The sequence below is a fragment of the Chrysochloris asiatica genome, unplaced genomic scaffold (genome assembly GCF_000296735.1).
Source record: "Chrysochloris asiatica unplaced genomic scaffold, ChrAsi1.0 scaffold00071, whole genome shotgun sequence".
Lineage (NCBI taxonomy): Eukaryota > Metazoa > Chordata > Mammalia > Afrosoricida > Chrysochloridae > Chrysochloris > Chrysochloris asiatica.
The window spans coordinates 8,741,064-8,763,368 of record NW_006408589.1 but is presented as its reverse complement, the minus strand read 5'-3'; the positions used below and the strand labels follow the sequence as shown (position 1 = coordinate 8,763,368).

At 46.7% G+C, this 22,305-nt stretch overlaps 1 protein-coding gene across 3 annotated transcripts in view; it reads left to right on the top strand.

Moving 5' to 3' along the window:
* KCNIP1 (Kv channel interacting protein 1) overlaps positions 1 to 22,305 on the top strand; it is a 600,752-nt gene that overhangs the window by 221,278 nt on the left and 357,169 nt on the right. The window contains exon 1 of one of the 3 annotated variants that reach the window (XM_006864823.1): positions 15,944 to 16,106. The exons of 1 other annotated variant lie outside the window; for it this stretch is intronic. In XM_006864823.1, the coding sequence (XP_006864885.1) occupies positions 16,046 to 16,106 (61 nt within the window). In that variant the 5' untranslated portion in view covers positions 15,944 to 16,045. Of the gene's footprint in view, positions 1 to 15,943; positions 16,107 to 22,305 lie in introns of those variants that run through there. One more of the 3 variants, XM_006864822.1, reaches the window with a different exon arrangement.

Genomic DNA, 22,305 nt, shown 5'->3' with positions numbered 1-22,305 from the left:
TCACCATATGCAGGAGGCCTGAGTCAAGGTTTGTGAGCCAGACAGCCATAGGAAAGAGGTGAACAGTGTTTGATATCTGTTCCCCAATCTTCCAATAAGGTAGTCTCCAACTCTCAGCCCCGGAGAAAGAGTGAGGGAGCTAGGGCAAGGAAGGGCAGCTGTTTCTCTCCAGTATTTAAAGGCCAAGGTTAGCATGATGGAGGAAGAAAATGTTTTTCCTATACTTGGCATTTTACAAGTAAATCCTAATCAATACTTCCCCATGTTTGTTTGAGGAAAATGATCTCTTATATCACCCATGAAGACAGGAAGATGCTGAGGGGTTAAGCAAGGACACTAGTAGCAGTAGGGACAGGATTCCATGCAGCTCCACTGAGGCAAGAGCTTGGTCCCCAGGGTGATCAACTAGTAAGGAAGTACTGTGTGAGCTTGCTTGAGTTGCTTAGCCTCTCTGTTCATATTCTTCAGCAGCAAAATGAAGGAATTCAAAACAAACTTATATCCATGGTTCAAAGACCTCTCATGGAGCCAAAGTTGGAAAGGCATGTCTTTAACCCAAGGGATAGCTCTCAATCCTCTTAACTTCCTTGCTTAAATTTCTTTAAAGTCTCCCCTGGCTGCATCGGGAGGAGGGAACAGGGAACTTCTGATGACAAGGAGAATTCTTTTATGGTGAAGAAACAATCTGTATCCTGACTGTGGTGGCAGTTACATGAATCTACTCTTGTGATACAATTACAGGTTCACACACACAAACACACACACATGCATGTAAGAATGTAAAACTGGAGAAATCTGAGTAAATTCTAACCACTATCAATTTCCGGATTTAGATAATGAATTATAGTTACACAAGATGTTGGAGTCCTGGGTGGTGAAAATAGTTAGCATGCTGAACTTCAATCAGAAACGTTGCAAGTTTTAGTTCACTAGAGACACCTCACAAGAAAGGTCTATTTCCGGAAAGACAAGCGCTGTAGGATTAGCATTAGACTGCAAACCTACAAGGTCAGCTATTTAAACCCATCAGCTGCTCCTTGAAAACTCTATACAGGATCTTGTTGAGTCAGAACTGACTCGAGGGCACTATTGTTGCTTCTAAGTGCCTTTGTCGAGTAGGTTCTGACCCACAGTCATAGTGATCCTGTGTAGGGTTTCCGAGGAGCCGCTGGTGAGCTTGAATCAACAACCAGTGAAAACCCTACGGAGGGCAGTTCTACTTTGACACAGATAGGGGCGCCATAACTGGAGTTGATTCAGGGACAACTGATTTTAGGCAAGACATTACTATTGGAGAAACTGGGTGAATGGGTGCAAGGTCTCTCTGTACTGTTTTTTGCAACTTCCTGTACTCTTCATAAAAAGGTCTGTAACCTTTTTAATGTAAAAAGCGAACAGAAAAAATCTCCCATGACTTCTTGGCATAAAACCCAAGCCAAGGACCACAGCTCCTACATAATCTGCGTCTCTGGTCTCCTTCAAACCCTCCCAGGCTCCCTGTACCTGAAGTTCAACCAGCCTGCTCCTTCTGCAGGGCCCTGGTGCTTGATGTTGCATTTGCCTCAAATTCTGTCACCCCAAACCCTCTATGATTAGCTCTTTCCTGTCATTCAAATTTTAAAGTAAATCTCCCTTTCTCAGAGAGGCTTTCTGTCTCTGGCCGACCCCTTCAGTTCCATCATGGTGAGTCTTTCTATTGTACTTACAATGCTTGCCATTATCAAACATGATCTTAATTATTTGTTTGCTTGCCTATTCTCTCCAAACTGACTTCCCCTCCCTATAAGAATGAAGCTCCAAAGAGCTTGGACACTGGTGTATCTAGATACCTGGATCAGAAGCAGGCTTATGTAGGTGCACAGTGGTTGTTTATTTATAGTAGATGGGTAGATAGATGGATGGAATCCTGGTGTGGTGCTGCGGATTAATGCACTGGACAGTGAGGTCAGTTTGAACCACAAAGGTCGCTATCAGTCGGAACCAACTCAATGGCACTAAACAACAGATAGATGGGTGCAAAGAGTTACCTAGTGCAGAGGTTTTCAGCCAAGACTTAGAATTTTATATAAATGCCGACATCTACTTCCCTGATTTGCTGAAGGCACTAGACTTTTGGCAAAGTAATAGAAGTCGCATGCTTGGTTGGTTGGGAGTAATAGCAAGAAGTTTCACTATGGAATAGACAGCTCAAGTTGGGAAGTACTGGATAGGTTTACTGGGCAATCCAGCTTAGGGAAGGGAGAAGGGTCTATACAAAGATTTCAGGAACTTCTAAGCAAATTTTCTGATTGGTTGATTAACAATAAAAAACAAACAAAAACAACTAGTCAGACATAAGACAGTTACAAAGCAAAACCACATGCTTATCATTTTTAATATCAGTGATATCTTATGTGAGACTTTAGGAACTGTCTAAATAAAAACTTTGGGGAGACATTTCTGTGCAGGCAAACTTTTCACACACTTCCACAAACCATATAACCACCTACCTTCAAAGTTCCTCCAGCAAAATAGTCAAGGTTCATGTACTTACAGGAAAACAGAAACAGGAACAAAATGGGAACTGATTTTAAATGCTTTTCAGTCATCTTATTCCTATCTTGTAACACAGATTTTAGATCGTTGTTGTTAAGTGCCAACCCATGGTGACCCTGTATAAGGTTTCCAAGGAGTGGCTGATGAATTTGAACTTTATAGTTCAAACCAACCTTGCGGTTGAGTGCTTATCCTAAGTGCCACACCAGGACTCCAGATTTTAGGTTACTCTGAATCTATGCTCTGGGTTGGAGACAACTCCGTGCAGCTCGAGTCTTCAGTATACTTCCTTCCTGTGAGTTGCTAACCTATCAAATAAATCTCTTATCAGTCAATTATACCATAGTAAGAATTCTGTAGCAGTCCCAACTTCCCCCAGATATTTATAGCTAAGTCTTTATTTGGTATTATTTAACCTTGAGGGTATTCCAGTAAAGGGAAGAAGGGTACATTTGGGATCAGAGACTTCTTCCTGTGTCCACATAAGAAGCTACCTTCTCCACCCAAGAGTAAATGTAGGTCTCAGGAGGGACACTGTGATAGCTGGGGAAACTCTTGGTGCTTAGAATATGGTAGGCTCATTCAAGATCCTGGCATTCCAGTGTCAACTCAGTTACTCACTCCCTTTGTGACCCTGAGCTAAGCTGTTTTCCTTCCTGGGTCTCAGTGTCAATCTCTTCCTCTCCATGGGCCATCTGTCAAGTGAGAACCCCAGCTACATGGCTTACACGTTCCTGTAGCTGTGAATAGTTTAACTCCCAGAGTTCCCTTGTTGTCAGGGGTTATACGCCTGACTCACAGTCAGAATCAGCCCCAACAGCAGAGCATGGCCTTTAAACCTGACAGGAAGTTTGTTCCTATGCCTGTAACCTCACCAACTGTGAGCCCCCTCCCACCTGTGTGTGACTCTGGCAGGCTGCATAGAAGTTTCTCAGGTTAGGTATTTCATATCCTCTTTGCCAGGGTATTAAAGAAGAGGGACGCCTTGGGTGGTGCAGATGTTTAAGGCACTCAGGCACTATCAGAAGGATTGGAAGTTTGAGCCCACCCAGAGGCACCTCAGAAGAAAGGACTGGCAATCTACCTTTGGAAAAACCCAGAGGGACTCTGTTCTGCTCTGATAACATATGGTGTCACCAGGAGTTGGAATCAGTGCCATAGCAAAGGGTCCTGGTAAATGTTCTTCAGTCCCAGTAGCTGACACTGCAGAGGCACTTCCTAGCCTGGGCCCTGGTGAAATGCCGGAATGGGTTACAAGCAGAAGCTGGGAAAGTTCCCTTCCTGTAGACCTTTCAGTAGATTCAATTGTTCTTGTTGACTCAGTTGCTTACTTCAGTGTGCCACAGGCTCCTGGAATTAAGTTACCCACGATGGCTGGACCTGCTGTCTCTAAAGTCCTGCCCGATATAGGTTTGGGTGAATTCATAACTGGGGTTAGTGAGGCACTGTTGCCCCGCCCAATGGAACTCTGTGTTCAGAGAGAAAGAGACTGTGACCATGACAAATATACTTTAGAGCTGGTTCAAGAGCAGGCCCCTGAATGAAGTCCTGTATTAAGATGACGAATTCCTATTCATCTTTCAAGACGCAGCTCAAGCCTGTCTTTTTCTAAGCAGCCTTATCTGATGCCCCCATTGCCCTACTTTGCCTCAGATTTAACTAGATCCCTATTCTCTCAGCCCAATTGACCTCTGTGAAGTTCTTCCATAGGCTTATAACCATCTTAGTGTCCTAGTGCGATAACACAAGTAACACAAGTGCATCCACTTTGGTGGTGGTGGTTATGTGCCGTGTAGTCGGTTCTGACTCATAGTGACCCTGTACAGGCTTTCCGAGGCTGTGAATCTTTACGGGAGCAGAAAGCCTCATCTTTCTCCTGTGGAATAGCTGGTAGTTTTGAACTGCTGACCTTGCAGATCGCAGCCTGATTCGTAACCACTACATTACTAGAACTCCTTGCACCCACTTTAGAGAACAAAAATTTATTTTCTCCAAGTTCAGTAAGTCCAGAAAGCCCAAATTCAGGACACTGGCTCTAGGCAACATTTCCCTGTCTGTCAGCTCTGGAGAAAAGGCTTGGTTTCAGCTTTGGCATTCCTTGGTGGTCTTCATGTGCCATATATCCCTCCCTTTCTTGGTGCTTCCCCGTCTCCATATCTGATGATGGTGGTAGTGGTGATTATGTGTCATGGAGTCAGTTGTGACTCACAGCAACCCTGTATAGGGTTTCCTAGACTGTAAATCTTTAAGGGAGCAGAAAACCTCAGCTTTCTCCCTCAGAATGACCTTGAGGTTAGAACAGCCTGACTCGTAACCACTACACTACCAGTCTCTGTATCTGGGTTGCTCCTTATAACTCAGAAGTGATTAAATTTAGGACACATGCTATCCTGATGTTCCTTCTTAATGTAACAAAGAATGCCCTATTCCCAAAAGAGATTACACTCACAGGAATAAGGGTTAGGATTCCAACACACATTCTGTGAACACAATTCAATCCACAACAAGCCCTGTTCTCCAGTACTTTATATGCCACTCTCCTCTTACAGGTCTGGGAGTGTCCTGAGGACCAGGGACACACCCACTTCCCTCTGCATTCCAGCTGTCAGCTCAGGACAGGTGGGGCACTGCATGTGCTCAGTGATGTTGGGAGCTTTGTTGGAGGGATAGAGGGATTGACTAGGAGCTCATAGATCACAGAAGGTAGATTCTAGAGACTGGTTGTGTGGAAAACTGGTGAGGATTCCTGGTCTGAGGTCTGCAGCCTTCCTCAGACTCCTCTAACTTGTTAACCTTGATTTCTAGCAAACTGCACCAAGTCCTCATCACATACCAGCGGTGCTGCTCATCTGCATAGCATCCTCCATCCAGAACAGCCCTGAGCTAAGGGCACGAATACTAATGTACCATGTAAATGCCAGCCCAGAGAAAGCAAGTCCTGCACTGACAATTAGCTTACCCCAGCACTAGCTAGCATGCCCAACCCCCTTGCCACAAGGGGCCAGTCCAGATGAGGAAGGGACAGCAAAAACAGAAACGTTGGAGATTCACTATTGGTCAGGTACTGTCTTGTGGCATTCAGTAAGGGAGGGTGAGTGGAGGCGTGGACCAGCAGAGCCTGTCGGGAAGGGACTCCAGGGCATCCCCAAGATGTAAAGACATGTCCTTAACACCCTCACTTGCATCCTCTAAGCCAAGACAAAGGTTCTCCCCAGCCAGTCTCTTCTGGCCCAAATTAGTCATCCTGGGAGGGAGGACAGCTGCAGGGCTCTCCATCATCCATCTTTCCTTCCTGATGCTGCTGTTTTCTTCCCACCTGTTCACTTTCTTCCCTGCTCCTCCCCATTTTGTCCCTTACTAGCTAATAAGAAGATTGGCAGAAATGAGTTCAAATTCTGCCTCTATAATTCTCTTGTGCTTTGTGACCTCAGGCAAATTACATCACCTCTCTTAACCTTAGTTTACTAATCTGCAAAATGAGAAGTAAAAAAGAGAAATTAAAACTATTGAGCCATGGAAAGAACATTTTATGAGTAAATAAGAATTTCAGGTAACTTACTTGGCATTATCAGAAATGCTAACTTTCCTTATTGTTTAAACTGTTAGATTTCATTTCAATCCCAAGTCCCCATTCCTCTCTGTGACAGAAGTGGAATGTCAATCAACTCAGACTGTCCCTATCCCCAGCATTGACTGGTATTCTTTTGGGGTTTATGAAGTGTCAAGATGTGCATAGGCTGGCCATCTAGTGGGCAGACTTACCATCTCTCCAGGTAGGCAGCCACCAAGATGTCCCGTTCCTGAGCATCTAGGGTCACAGGGCCACATAGGTCACATCTGGGTCCTCTTGCCAGCATCCTAAATTTTACTGGCTCTCTGGGTCCTTCTGGGCTAACATCCAGACCCCCTTCTTCAGCCTGCTAGATTAACCCAGGAAAAACTGGTCAGAAGCCCCTGGCTACCAGACATAGAGGCTTCACAACACTCTTACCATATACCATATAAGGTTGATGGGCTTATGGGATAAGACTCCAGAGTTTATCCACTCTCCCAATCTCTACCTCTCCATACTTCCCAGATCCTATAAAAGTCTACGATTTCAGTGCTGAGCAGACCAGTGCTGAGCTTTGCCTGAAGTGGGCCAAGAACAAATTCATGCCCTGCTCTCTGAGGACTTGGGATACAAGGGGCTGGAACTGATCTCATGTTCTTCCTGGATTTTAATCTGTTGCCTGATGCTCTGGAAGTAGTATCTAAGAAGGTGTCATCCTTACCCCTGGCAGTGAATGCCGCCAGTCTCTCCTGAGAATTCAGGGCAGGGTACAGGTGTCAGCAACTAACAGAGAAGACCCATCCATGGTGTCTTGTAGTTTTATGTTGCCTCATTCTACAGGCCCTGTCCCAGAGTCAGCCCTCAGATTGAGTCTTTCTTTGCCCCCTTCCTATGTCCCTCTCTGCATCCCATTCTCCCTGCTTCAGACTCCAATTACATAGCAGCAGCTTAGTGGTGCTGGAGCTGGGAGCCAACAGCCAGTGCTGACAGGTTCAGTAGGCCATGCAGGGCCAAGGGCATGATCATTCTGCCGTTATTGCTATTCATCACACACCACTGCCTCCTCACTTTCTCTGGGGTCTTCAGTCTGTGGAAGTCAAGGAAGGAAAACAGAGGGTGTGAACAGTAGCAACACCTGCCACTCAAAGGTCCTTTCCCCTGTGAATCAGTCCCTGGGCTCTAAGAAAATACATCCTGTCTTCAGTGCCCAGGGGGATGCTGTCTTCCTAGAGAAATGGCACTGGAAGGACTAAGTTGTCACAACAGCAAGAGGACCAGAGATTCTGGACTCAGACCTCCCGGGTTCACACCCAGCTCCACCACTTGCTAGTGGCTTTGGGCAGGCCACTTAACCTCTGCGTGTCCTGACTGCCTCACATATCAAATGGGGTATAACCTATATAAAATAGTACCTATTTTGGGGCTATGGAAAAGAATGAATTGAGACCAGGCATGTGGCTGGCAGGTAGTGAGAACTCAATAAGCTCTTGCAGTGTTACTGTAATTATTATATAACATAAGGAGAATGAAGGAGGAGGTGGATTCAATTGGCTCTCAGATATTTACCCAAGGAGAGTGCAGATCTCTATTTTATATACACTTTTAAGAAAGACAAGAAATTCTGCCCACAGTTCCTATCTTCATTGCCCCAGCGACTTCGGCTTGACCTGTTTGCCTACTCTAAGACCCACAGCTATGACCCAGAAAAGTAATAGAAAATAACACACCCCACATCACTCTTGCTCTGGCCTCTTCTCTTCCAACCCCTGCCCCTCTTCTGCCTGGCTCTGGTAGCATAGTGGTTACAATTCGGGCTGCTAACCCCAAGGTCGGCAATTCAAAACTACCAGCTGTTCCACTGGAGAAAGATGAGGCTTTCTGCTCCCCTAAATATTTACAGCATTAGAAACCCTGTGCAGGGTCACTGTGAGTCGGAACCGACTCCATGGTACTTAACAACAACAAAGTCCCTGGGTGATACAAACACTTAAACCCTCAGTTGCTAACCTAAAGATTGGTTAGCGACTGAGTGCTTACCACAGCAGTGCCTCAGAAGAAAACTCTGATGATGTTCGTCTTAAAAACAAGCCACTGAAAGTCATATGGAGCACAGTTCTATTCTAATATACACCAGATCATGAGACTTTGGTCAATAAATACTGGTTTGTTGTTGCGTTTCCCCCTAGCCCTGATTTTCTGACCTCTGTCCTGGCCTTTGCTCTCATAACCTGAATTAGACCCTTGTCCTTACTGAGTTCAAATGTTTGTTTTCCCCACAATTTTGGATAAGGCTGACCAACCATACTCAGGACTTGGTTTCCTTATGCACAGAGCTTAGAAAGACAACACTGGCAGTTTCTCTGCCAAGTCTGGAGTATGAACAGTGATTTTTTAATCTGCCTTTTGCCCTTACAAGGAGCTCTGGATTATGACCTAGGCTGTTTACTGCAAAATCAGTAGTTCAAATCTACCAGTCATTCCGCAGGAGAAAGATGAGACTTTCTGCTCCTGTAAAGATTTATAGCCTCGGAAACCCTGTTACAGGGTCGCTATGAGTCATAGCAGTGGCATATACTCACCATCACCACTAGTTACCCCTTACAGTATGAGCACTCCAGGCCTCTGTAATCCTAGAGACCAGCTCAGGGTACAATAAACAGGAGGTACCGGCTTAATGCACTCACTAAATTATGAATACATGAATGAAGATGAATAGTAATGATAATTATGACGGACACCTTTCTCTGAGCCCTGCGATGTGGCAGATACTACACTAACCACATACAACCTTCTCATTTAACCCTCAAATCGACCAAAGAAATAGGCATGGTCATTACCCCCATTCTACAGATGCTGAAACTGAGGACCCCCCCGAGAAGTGAAGATCACAAGTTAAAAAATGAAGGGATTAAATCCTTCAATCTGCTCTCCTTAGAATAGTGTTTCTTAACCAAGATGGCCATGGATGGGCTTCAGAGGGAAGAGTAGTGAGTCCCTAACATTTTATGCGAAGTGTGAGAATGAGTGAGCTTGCATGCATGATTGTTTTCAGGGAGACAGTTCACAGGCTTTCTCAGATCCTTAAATACTTGATTTGAACATATTTGAATGTACTCACCAATCCTGCCTTCCTCATTTCATCCATCCACCCATCCATCCATCCATCCATCCATTCATCCATCCATCCATCCATCCATTCGTCCATCCATCTGTCCATCCATCCATCCATCCAGCCAGCCAGCCAGCCAGCCAGCCAGCCAGCCAGCCACCCGTTGTACCCGCCTTGTGCATGGCTCTGGCTCCATGACACACAGTGTTGCTTCCACCTTCACTCCTGCAGGAGCTGGATAGTTTGGAAGGGTTTTGCTGCCAGCATCTGTTGCACTGGTATCTGCACTCTGTCTGAACTCATCCTAAGTGCTTGGTGGAGCTTCTTCCAGCACTGAAGCATGAAGGGGGGTGCCTTGGGGCAGTGGAGCCACCAGAACATGAAGGGCAGAGTGTGCTTCCTGGCTCCTGTGCTGTCTCTCCCTTGCAGCCCACACCAGGGCATGGCCAGCCTGCACAGAGGCCACGTGTAAAGCAGAGGCCTGGGGGAGCTTCTTAACACCAAATTCTTCATCTGGGGAGTGGGACAGGGCAAATGGAGAATAAGAGTTGGTATTTGTTTGAGCCAGGACTGCATCACAGCCAGGGAGAACCTGTCCCAGCCCCTTTTAGAATTATGATTGCTTTCAGCATCATCCTTAGACTGACTGACATTGGTGGACTTGTATTATTTGCAAACACCGGGGAATAGAGGCTCTTTCGTGTCAAGTCACTAGCACAAGGTCACAAAACAAAACCAGGATGTGAAGCCCCGTCTCTCTGACTTGCAAGCTTTATAGACATCCCTTCCCACCAAAGACCAATATATACTTGTGACATCACTTTATAGTTTGCAAAAGGTTATTCTTGACAGCTTCTCAGGACACCCTCCACCCAAAGTACATCAGCTCCTGTTTCCTTCCTAGTCTGGCCATGGTTTGTAATTATGAGATGATTTGATTGTCTTCAGCCCTAGATTGCTGGCTTCCTGAGGATGGGAACTCTTGCCTCTTCTTGCTTGTTATTGATCCACTTGTTTAGAAAAGTGTCTAGCAGGCTATTATTGTTGTTACCTACTATTGATTTAACCAGACACATGGCCAACCCAATGTACAATGGAACAAAATGCCACCTGGTCCTTCACTATCCTCATGATCTGTTATGGATTGGACTGCTGTGATCCATAGGGTTTTCATTAGCTGAGTTTGGGAAGCAGATTCCAAGGCCTTTCTTCCTCTTCCCTTTATGTATGGAAGCTCCAGTGAACTTTGCTCCTAGCAACATCATAGCAACACAGAAGCCTCCACTCACATACAGCTGGAAATGGAACCCATCTCTCCTGCATGGAAGGTTATAATTCCACCACTCATTTCCCACTGCACTGGTCCAGCAATGGCTGTTGTTATTGTGAACTTCCGTCGAGTCAGTTCCAACCCATACCAACCTTGTACAGGGTTTCCAAGAAGCAGCTGGTGAGCTTGAACTGCCAGCCTTGCCGCTCAAACTGACTTTGCAGTCCAGCACATTAACCCACAGCGCCACACTAGCACTCCAAATGCTACTTAATATTTGTTGAGTGAATAATTCAATGGACCCCAGAGAAAACAGCAATAAAAGACTGTTGCAGGGGACTTTACAGAGAGACAATGCATGCTGCTTGTACTTTATCTCACCCCATCTTCATAACAATCCCATGAAATAAGTGGTTGTAATCAATGTTTCACTGGTGAGGAAGCCCAGGCCAAGGTACACATTAAGTCTAAGAGGAGGAGACTTAAACAAGGGACTAAAAGATGACATCCTTCCCTTGCACTGAATTTCAGATCTCCATTTGAGTATTTGTGGAACACTGAGGCTGTTCTGAGCCAGACTGAGCCTTGGGGCTGGGAGGGGATATGCAAAACAGGAGAAGTTCAGCCTCTGCTTTTTAAAAGCTCACAGTCTATTTGAGGAGGCCAGACTTATGCATGCAGAATGTTTGGGAAATGGTACAAGACAGCAGCAAGCAGAGTGCTGAATTGCACACAACCAGGTGCTAACTGCATTCCTTTCCTTAACTAATCTGAGTCTTCTAATACCAGATGGGGATCCTGAGAATAGATTTCTGATAAAGCAGATGAAGAGCAAAGATGGAAGCCAAGAAGAAGGAGCTATGGCTTACTCATTTCTATATCCCTCTAGCCCCATTTGATGCCTGGCCCATAGCAACAGGAATCACAGAGGTTTCCCCTCAATAACCAGCCACGCTATGTTCAAGGCATCTTACTAAGTGTCTTACACACACTTCTCATCAAATTCTCACAACAACATTATGAGGCTGTTGTTAGGTGCTATCCAGTCTGTTCTCATTCATAGGGACCCTATCTATGCAAAACAGAATGAAACGCTGCTGGGTTGGACACCATCCTCGCAATAGTTGTCATTTTTGAGCCCATTGTTGCAGCCATTGGGTCAGTCCATCTCATTGGGTGAGGGAGGGGTCAGACCTAGAAATGGTGCATGAGTGAATTCACCTTCCATATTAGAGGGAGTCATGACCATTGGAATCCATATTGGATAAGAATGGCAAGACCCCCTCCTTAGGTACATCATATCAGGACAGCAAAACAAAGACCTTCTGAAGTCACAATGACTAACCCTCCAGGAACTCCAGAGGTACACCCTCATTGCACTCTGTCTCCCTCTCTTCCCATGAGGTTCTCTGCTCTCCATTGCAAGTTCCCAAGAGGCAGTGAACGGTTTTTGGCATCTTTCTCTCTCATACTTTACTTGGATACATTCCTGTGAACATCTCATGAGTGATGTCGGGTTCTGTCATACCCTTGAATGTGTGTTTCTTCATCTTCAGGTAATATCTAACTCATAGAGTGTCATTAGATGAGCCATTGTGCATGCAAATATCTGATACATAGTAGATGCTCAATAAATACTAGATGTATAAATGATTGCATGAGACTATGTTTACTTCCTTTAAAGGACAACGGTAATCTGGTAAGTCTCAGTTTTTGTTTACTAATTCGGTCACTAAGAAAAGAAAATTAGTTCATATATTCATTCATGTATTATAGATTGACTGAACTCTTTTTAGAAACCAGAGGTTAAGCAAACTACTTGCTCTTGAGTCAACCTCAAGTCATGGGGAACCCATATGTGTCAAAAGCAGAACTGCACTACATAGAGTTTTTGAAGACTGTTTCGTTTTTTGTGTTTTTTTTCCAGAGGTAGATAGCTCACCGGGCCTTTTTTGCAATGTTTCTCTAAATGAACTTGAACTTACAAACTTTCAGTTACCGGTCAAACACATTATCTATTTGCACCACTCAGAAATGCCTACAGCTTATGAAGTCACTGGTAAAGAGCTGAATGAATAGTATATATAACAGCAATGCCTGTGGTACTCCCTGCCCTTAAGGAATTCACAGTTCAGAGGGAGATATTGAAAAGGAAAGGGACACTGAGAACCAAGATACTATATATTCTGATGGAAAAAATAGACCTAGGTGACATGGGCACCTTTAGGGATGCCAGGGAGCCTATCTTCAAGAATGAACATCAGGTCTCCCAATAAAGAAAGGGATGAGAGATATTCTTGGCAGAGGTAACAGCATGTGCAAAGGCCCTGAAGCATGATCATAAATGATACATTTGGGGGATAAGGAAGGATACTGTGTGGCTGGTGCTATCAAGAAAGCACCAGGTGGGTAAGGGAGAATGGTAGACTAAGCCAGTTCACAAAAGGGCCTCCTGAATCGAGCTCAGCAGTTTGGACTTATCTTGGTGACTTTACTGTATGCCCACTGCTCAGTGGCAGCCAGCCAAGAACATATCAAGAGGCACTTGCTGATCTGGGAAATGAAGCAACTTGACTGCACTCAGTTTGGTCAGAGAAATGGGGGAAGGAGAGAAGGCAAAAATGGCATACTAGCCTTCTGTAAACTCTCAAGTGTGTCCTGATCATTGTTACTTGGGTTGCATGGAATTTGGAGACTCCTGAGGGTAAACTAGTTTGGGATTCCGTTGGTGAAATCCCTGAGGAGCTGGTAGACACTTAGAGGCAGTATCATCCTCTCCCCGGCAAAGGTCGCAAAGGTCCCTTTTACGTTCCTTGAGCCCTAGCCTCATCCTAACCGGTCCTCACCTCACCCAGGTTAAACACACTATATCCCTTGTTCCACAGCAGTGAGGATAGGATGGAGGCAGGGGCAGTCTATAATTGCCTTGCTCCATCATTCTGGATCCCAGACCTCTTGTGATGGCAAGTTGTTGTTGTTTTAAGTGCTGTCAAGCCAGTTCCGACCCGTAGCGGCCCTGTATAGGGTTTCTGAGGAGCAGCAGGTGAGCTTGAACTGCCGCGACTTTGCAGTTCAAACAACTTTGCAGTCTGGTGCATTCACCCACAGCACCACACCAGGACTCCTGTGATGGCAAGTAGGAAAGCTGAAACTTTCAAGCTGATAGAACCCAGAATAAAGCTCTTCAACAGACCTCAGGGTCCCCACGAAGTGGCAAAAGAGCCCTGGACTCCATGTTTTACCCCACATCCTAGCAGGGAAATTTCTTATCCTTTGTAAGCCTTAATTTCACTCTATGGTGATCTGCCTGACTCATTGACTTGGGGGGGTATCACATGGGTGATATAACAATGAGCCATACAAATGAAGAGGTGCATGTTACTAAGCACATCTTCACTGTACTGTTACACTTAATTGGACAAATGTTGGGATTTGAGAAAGCGTTAAGTGCCGTGTAGGTAAAGAAAATCTATACAGTGGCTCTGGTCAAGTCGCAGACCACCTATATCCCTGAAGGGGCAGCCAGTGGACTGGAATGCTGGGAATCAACGGTGCAGGTTTGCACCTATGTGTATAGGGGAGACTATGATACTATTTTGCATTGACTGGCTATGTGCCTGTGTGTTTGTTTTGTGTGGGGTTGTATGGAGTGCACCCATGTGTATGTATTGTGATCCTGTGGGTCAGTATGTGTATGACAGCAATATCTGTGGGACTCCATATGTGTGGGCTTGAGGGCTGTGTGGCCATATGTTTGTGTGACTATGTGTGTGTGCATGCATGTTTATGAGACCATATGCCAGAGGACTGTGTGAACTATAAACATGACTATATCTGTGGGTGGGGGAGGGGAGGAAATGACTGGGCAAGGGGCTGAGAGCAGCTTGGGCAATGGGTTTTCATTGCCATTCACAGAGGGTCTCTGTGGGAATGGAGATGGCTCAGACTTGGGAGAGGGAAAGCTCCTCAGCCTTCCAGGGAGCAAGCCTTGCATTTCAACATCACATGGAGCTTGTCAGAGCCCACAGGAGGGAGCTCAGACTTTCCCTTTCACAAGAGAAACCAGGGATGAGATGCGAAGGGAATCTTTGCCCTGACCTGGAGAGTGAGAACTCACAGGTAGGGGACTGCTCCCAAAATTCAGCCATTTTCCTCTCAAACCTAACTGACCATCTGCTCCCTAGCCAAACCAGTTGCTGTCAGGTGATTCCAATTCATGGAGACCTCCTGTGTGTCAGAGTCGACCTGTGCTTCATAGGGCTTTCAATAGGAGATTTTTCAGTCTTTATTCCAAGGTACCTCTGAATGGACTCTAGCCTCCACTCTCTCTGTTAGCCAAGTGTTTTAACCTTTGCACCACTCAGGTATTCCTAACTGCCCCACAGATGACAGCAAATAAATCATTAAGGAGGTGGGGGAAAGGAGGGGGAAAGATGGGAGAAGATAAGGAGAGGGGAGAGATAGTAGGATGAAGGGAGGAAAAAAGAAAGGGAGGTACAGTGAAAGGAAGAAATGAAGCAGAGAAAAGAGGGAGCAAGGCCTCAGAGGGGTCCAGAGGCTCCTTGGCCCTCCCCAAGGCCCTATTATTGGAAGATGGGCCCTGGTGTGAAGGATCCTGCAGGCCACTAGAGACCCTGCAGGGAAGGACATCCTCTCCCATTACAACTGAGTGGGATGTATGTCTTCCTCCTTCACTGGGTGGGGCCCGGTTGTTCCCCACCCTATGAATTCAGTCAGTGGGTGAAATAAGATTTTCCTAGAAGCCAATGAAATCACAATGCACCACACACAAGTACACATGCACACACACCTTCTTCTCACTCAGGGGCAATCTACTACCCTGAACTCCACCACCAGTAGTGCCTAGTCCGGGGTTGTCTGCAGAGAATGCATCCTCCCCTGGCACGTGGGGCGCAGAGACATGGGCCACCAGGCCGGCCCTGCCAGTCGCCCCTCTGCCCCCGCCCCTCCCGCAGTTCCCGAGCGCTTCCTCAGCTCCCACTCTCACCCCTAGCACACGCAGGCGAGCTGGCTGGCGGGAGTGCGGCGACTCCCGCCCCATCGGGCCCCAGGCGCTGTTCATTCATGATTGGTACTCGGGCCCCTGAGAGCCTGCGAGAGCGCCGGGAGCGGAGCCGAGCGGGCGGCAGGAGGGGCGGGCGGAGCGCGGCTCCCGCACCGCGCGGCGCCGGCTCCCGAGCCTTGGCCGGGCTGGCGCGCCGGCCCCGGGTCCAGTGCCAGGCAGGCTTCCGGGCACAGTACTCGGTCCCTTGCGAGGGAAGCGGTCGGGCCCGTCCCCGCTCAGGGCAGTGGCTCTGAAGGCTCCCGGGAGCGGTGGCCCTGCGAGTCAGTGCATGTGCCGGGCTGAAGAGGAAAACCAAACCTCCGGCTCCCAGCCCCATGCTGGCTCGCTGAAACCCAAGCTGCGGGCGAGCTGCCTGTCGCCGCCGTGGGCTTTTTTTTTTTCTTTCTTTCTTTTCCTCTCCCTCAATTCGGAGTAGACAATCCACGTTGAGATCTTTCCAGGGGAGGGGAGGGGCAGGGCTCGGGTCCCAAGTCTCACACAAGTCTCGCTGCCATGGGGGCCGTCATGGGTACCTTCTCGTCTCTGCAAACCAAACAAAGGCGACCCTCTAAAGGTAAGCCACCTCCTCTTTCCTTTTGTTCCCCTGGCTGGATTTTGGGGTGCTGGGTGCTGGTGGGGTGTCCCACCTGCCTCCTCCCCTGGCCGGGCCCCTCATTCCATGAAGAGCTGGTGCAGGTTTCTCAAATCAGAGGAATGAGAACCGGACTAGAGGTTTGGTGAGGACACTGGTGAACCACCAGAGGAGGGACTCAGAATGAATGCTGGTCCCAGGGGTCGTCGGCACCCTCTAGGACACCAGGTGCCCAGATCCTCCACCTGGAAAAATCTCTAGGAACAGGAGGAAGAGAGAAATTCACAGGTGGAAGTGATCGGATTCCCAGGGTGGAAGTGTTAGGAAGCCCGTCTCATTCCCATGTTGCCTGGCGTGTTTTGCAACTATGGGCACCCAGCAAGGATGCTCACACATTCCCACACTCCTCCCCAACCAGGTGTAGACCTGGGAGTTACAGCAGTGGGAAGAAAATACTGCCCACCCCAATAAACCTCTGCAAGTCAAAAGGAGTCAGCTACTGCCAGGGTAATAAGGCTCAGGGCGTCATTAGGAATAAAGGCGTCATACAAAGGTGTCGGTAAGCTCTGTGGAAGAAATACACAGAAGTTGAGGGCATCAATAAAGTGTGTCTGGAGGTGAGCTTACATCCAAGGATTACAAAGCATAATGTCCTGGAGTCATTCGTACCTGGACCCACAGCTGCCTTTCCCCAGCTGAAATGGGCCCCATCTCACCAGTGGATAAACTAGTAAATGGGTTCATGTGAAGTGGAGTCAAATATCTAATGGGCCACAGGGGACTGTACATGCCTCCTAACCAGCAGTTAGAAAGTTACTTGTTGGAATAAAGACACTGGAAGGACTCAGGAAATGGAAGATGATGGGTTTCTTATGTTTTGTTGGTTTTTAATGTTCAAGTGACATTGTGAGTGGTAGAGTGTTTTAAGTAACCTGATACTAAAACCTGCAAGTACTGATATTGGAAGCCTGGTTTTGGTACAGGTGGGGGAGACAACCCCCATGCATTATACTGGTCATTGATTAGAGCTTATCCAGATACTGGTGGAGGCCAGCGTACACAGTGGATCTACTTAGAGCTTGCTGGGGTTTGCCGGACTTACTAAGGAAGTATGCATCACAGAGCTAGTTCCCCATGAGTAAAATGTCTTCTGGATCTCCAGAAGGGTCAGGAATTCTGGCCTAAACCCCAGAGATGTCAGTCTGGCTGAGCACCAAGGAATGAGATCTCTGGGGAAGTATTTGCTTGCTGAACCAGGATTGACATTTACAGCCAAGAACATGGAGAACTGTCCATGTTCTCAGCTGAGTTAGACCTGCTTCTTGCATGGAAGGGGCTGGTTGCCTTCCCTTTGACCAGTCCTAGATAGGACAAGCCTTCAAGCTGTGGCCCAGGACCTTGACATTCAGAGTGTGTCCTCTCACAGATCCTTGGACACTGCTTGACTGGGGATAATGTTCAGCTTTAAATGTAGGTCTCCTTCCCACTCTGTCTAGCGTGAGATCCCAGAGACCATGGAACTGTGGGGTGGGAAATCCAGGGGTTTGCTTCATAATATTTCTAGTGTTCATGCTATCCTGGCATTCCTCAGGGACAGGGCATCTAAGTGTCACAGGGACTGGAGGCTGGGTGTGATTCCTGCCACCCTTCCCTCCCCATGGAGCCTTAGGCAGTCCCTTCACCTCTCAAGGCCTCAGTTTTCTTCTCCATAAACTGGATGAGAATGCCACCTCTAGGAGGGAAATTGGGTTTGCAGGAAGTAGAGGGGAGGGAGAACCCCATCGGATGCCCTGTGCTGTCTACAGTCTGTAGGGAGCCATAAGAGGTTGTTGTAAGGATGTTAGATCCTTAACATCCTTAAGGATGTTGTTTTTGCTGTTAAGTGCCATCGAGTTGGTTCCCACTCATAGCAACCCTGTAGAGGGTTTCCGATGAGCAGCGGGTGAGTTTGAACCACTGACCCCGTGCTTCAAACTGACCTTGCAATCTGGTGCTTATCCTACAGTGCCACACCAGGACCCCATTAAAGATGTTGTTGTTATTGTTAGCGACGCTGTATAGGGTTTCCACGGAGCGATGTTACAAGGGTGTTATAAAGATGAAGGATAGGTATGGATTTCCTAGCTCAGGGCTGGTCAACAAACATCACTGTCTATTATTCTTCTTACACAAAACTCAGGTCAGTCTGGATGCCTTCCCGCAGTATACCCTGAGACCAAAGCTCTTTGATTTTCTCTTCCAGGATTCTAGGAAAGAGACTGAGTGGCAGCAGGATTCAGTGAGAGCCCACATGTGCCCAGCACAGTGCTAGGGGCTTTGTCTGCATTTCCATCATTTAACCCTCACAACAATGCTCACAGAGGTTCCTAGCAGGTCCAGCCTGCTGGGTGGGTCCCCAGGGTGAGATGCCAGAGTTCTGAGCAACCAGTCCCTCCTGCAGAGCACCCTACCACACCAACAGCTCATTTCTGGAACCTTCTCCAGCCCTGTCTGGGTTACTAGGACCACAGATGCTGTTCCTGTTGCCGTGGGAGTCCCTTCTGACCTTTGCTCTCCGGTTGGTGCTGAAAATATCTTAGCCTGACACCCTGACTGCTACAAAAATGCAAATTTAAAGCTTGTATATGTTTTTATAAATAGAGGGACAATTTTGCGATTAGGACTGGGAGCTCCAGGAGAGTTTCCTAAAGACAGCAGAAATCTAAGTTAATTCTAGAGTTATGTCAATGAGTAAAAACATTCAGATTCATTTTCAGTCCTTCTCTCTGTTTGGGATCTTTGTTTTAAATTAAGAATGAGAGCAGCCCACATTGGGGGATTCAGCTTCCATATCCAACTCTCAGGTAGAATTTCTGATTTCAGTGTTGTTGCATGTGCTTATCATACCTAGGGCTCTGCTCTGGGCATGAATGGGGAAGCAGGAAGGTCTAGGGTGGAGGGGACCAGAGGCGAACTAGACAAATACGGCTGCAGAGCTTTTGAGACCATGAGAATTTAGGAAAGATATCAGAAGGGCATCTAGGTCCTTGAAAGGGCGATTTGCCTATAAACATTCCTGAGACCCCATGTGTTACAGAGTAGAAATGCTTCATAGGGTTAGCTTGACTGTTATCATTATGAAAACACTTTGTGTGTGTGTGTGTGTATGGTGTGTGTGGGGGGGGTGGTTCTTCCTTAAAGTCACTGAGATGGTTTAAACTACTAACCTTTAGGTTAGCAGCCAATGACAAATTGGAAATGGCTAAATGAGAGCTTATTTGGTTTGGGATTTTGTTTTTGTTTTTGCCCAACAGTAGGAGTGGCTGGGATATAAATCCTCAGTGTCTATATGAGAGCATTCATAACTTTCAAGAAGGGCTGAGTTTGGGAGATCCAGAATGCTCGTTGAGTCTGTAAGCTATTAGATGATCTTCTAAGGCCACATGGCACATAGGGACATATTGGGGCTGGTCTCCTCACTTTTTAGTGACTGCTTCACATAGGTACATGTTGGGGCTGGTCTCCTCACTTTTTAGTGACTGCTTCTGAGGATTTGTTGTTGTTGTTATTATGTGCCATCGAGTCGGTTCTGACCCATAGCGACCCTGTACAGGGTTTCCAAGGCTGTAAATCTTCACGGGAGCAGAAAGCCTCATCTTTCTCCCGTGGAGTGATTGGTAGTTTCGAACTGCAGACCTTAAGATTCACAGCCCAATTTGTAACCGCTATGCTACCAGAGCAACCTTGGAAGCATAATTTTCTGGTTATGACTAGGTTTGGGATTTAGTGGCTCTGACAGTATGTTCAACTTAGAGGGATCTGGGAGACGAGCAAGAGGCAGTAGCTCTGTGTTACACACCCTGGGTTTAAGGACCTTTAGCAAGTCAGTTCACTTTGGGAATGTCAGTGCCTTTTTCTGGAGCAACTGGTGGGTTCAAATCGCCAACCTTCTGGTTAGCAGTAGTGTGCTGAACCACTGTATCACCAGGAATCCTTATTCCTTATCTGTGTTGTTGCTGCTGTTGTTGAGTGACGACAAGTTCAAACCAGCCTTGTGGTCCAATGCATTATCCTGCAGTGCCGCACCCGATATGTTGTGCCTTGGTTTGTACCTGTTTCTGTGTCTTTATCCAGCCAGACAGTGGTTCATTCTGCTGTGCATAAGGTCGCTATGAGTCAGCACCGACTTGATGGCAACAACAACAAATCCAGCCTTTTAGAGTTGCAATACCCTCCACCTCCACCACTACCCCCATTGTTATTGTTACGTGTCATCACGTTGGTACCGATTCATAGCAACCCTGTATAGGGAGTTCAGAGGAACAGCTCATGGGCTTGAACCACAAGGTGGTGGCCCAGTGCTTGCTGTCCAGTGTTTATCCTTCAACACCACACCTACCCACATTCCAAGACCTCACTCCACTGCTTCCAAATCCTGGAAGCCTTGTCTAAGCACACAGAGAAATGATTTCTTCCATCTGATTGGAATGAAGGAGTCATCCCTCACTCTCCTCTCCACCACTCCAGTGTAGGCTTCTTAGGTCGGGGACCTTGTCTTCACAGTCCCCAGCTTAGTTCCCAGTCAATTTTCCCTGGATGAAATTGTTAATAATAGAATGGTTGATTGTTCCTGGTTATTTCCTAGAATTGTGGACCATGCAGGAAAAGTTAGCTTCCCGCTGAAATTTCGGTTACTAGCCCTCTGCCCGGAATGAATTCTGTTATGTGGTCTGCTGGCTTTGAATTAGCTTTGTTCACAAAATCTACTTAATCTGTTTACCATTTAGCAGGGAAATGCTGAGAAAGGTTTTCCCACTCCTCAAACCATAAAAGCAAAAACAAACACAACCCGTTGTCACTGAGTGGATGCCGATTCGTGGCAACCCATGTGTCACATAGTAGAACTGAACTTCGCAACAACAACAGCAAATCTTTACACAAGCAGATTACCAGGCCTTTCAGTTAGTAGTCCTCCCAAGAACTCCCCCTCCCCAACCCTTTGTTATTCACAAAGGCATGGGGGAGTCCACCCCAGTGCCAGACCCAGCTCTGGTCAGTGAGTTCCAGAAGCTCATTGGAGCTGAAGATGTCCAGAAAGAAGGAAAATGGAAATGAATGGAAGCTGGAACGTTGTTTGACCTCGACCCTTGAGACTAGGAGCTTTTTGTACACTTGGAAAGTTTGCTCAAAATATTTGTGATTGAACAAGTGAACAAATGAGTGTATGCTGAATTAGCAGATGAGTGAAAGAATGAATGAGGGAATGAATGGGGAAGGAAATGAGTTATTTGCTGAGCGACAGAGCAATGATTGAATAAATGAATGATTGAATCAGTAAGTACCTTAATATGTCCATAATAAATGCATGGTGAAGCCCTTGCAAAGCTATAATAAAAGTCTATCTTTTCATGGAGAGCTTTGGTCATCATACTCCCCAAATTGTGGAATTATACCTGCTTTGAAATTAGGAGAGAATCAGTGAAATAGTAAATAGAATCAATAAAATATTTATAGAGGCTGACATCATAGGGAAGACCCTGCCTTCCCATGATGAATCTGGGGGGAGTTAGTTCAAATGTTAGAAGATAAAGGTGGGGACCTTCCTATATTTCAAGTTCACCTTGTGTGGGTGAGAACAAAAACCTGTTTATTTGCCCACCCTTTATGTGTGCCCTTAGCCAATCCCTAAGTGTTCTTTAACATTGCTGCCCTGGTGCTCTTACTATTCCTACTGGCCCACTCTTTCCATTCCTGGTGAACTCCTACACATCCTTCAAGGCCTTATTCAAGTCACCCCTTTGGAATGCCCTTGTAGACTCCTGTTGTTATTCCCCTGCTTCTATTGCTGTTTCGCCTTGCTACAGCTTTGTGATTTCTGAGTTGACACACATTGATATCTCTGAATGGGTCTCAAGGACTGAGTCTTATTCCAGGGTGTCTGTCAGGCCCAAGAGCAGGCCCATGACTTGATATACATCAGCTGTGTGTAGTAAAGGATGGATGGGCCTGAGCCTGTGCTCCTGAAGGCTCTGAGAAGTACAGGAATGCAGCGGTGCAGAAGAGAAATCCAGGTCTGCTCCAGAGAAGCTGTGCTGTGTGAGGTTCTGCATAATGGCCCTGGAGCTGAAGCTTCCAATTCATCAGGCTGGGAGTGAGCAGTATTTTGAAGAGTTTAAGAGAGACTGAGAAAGGCTAACCTATG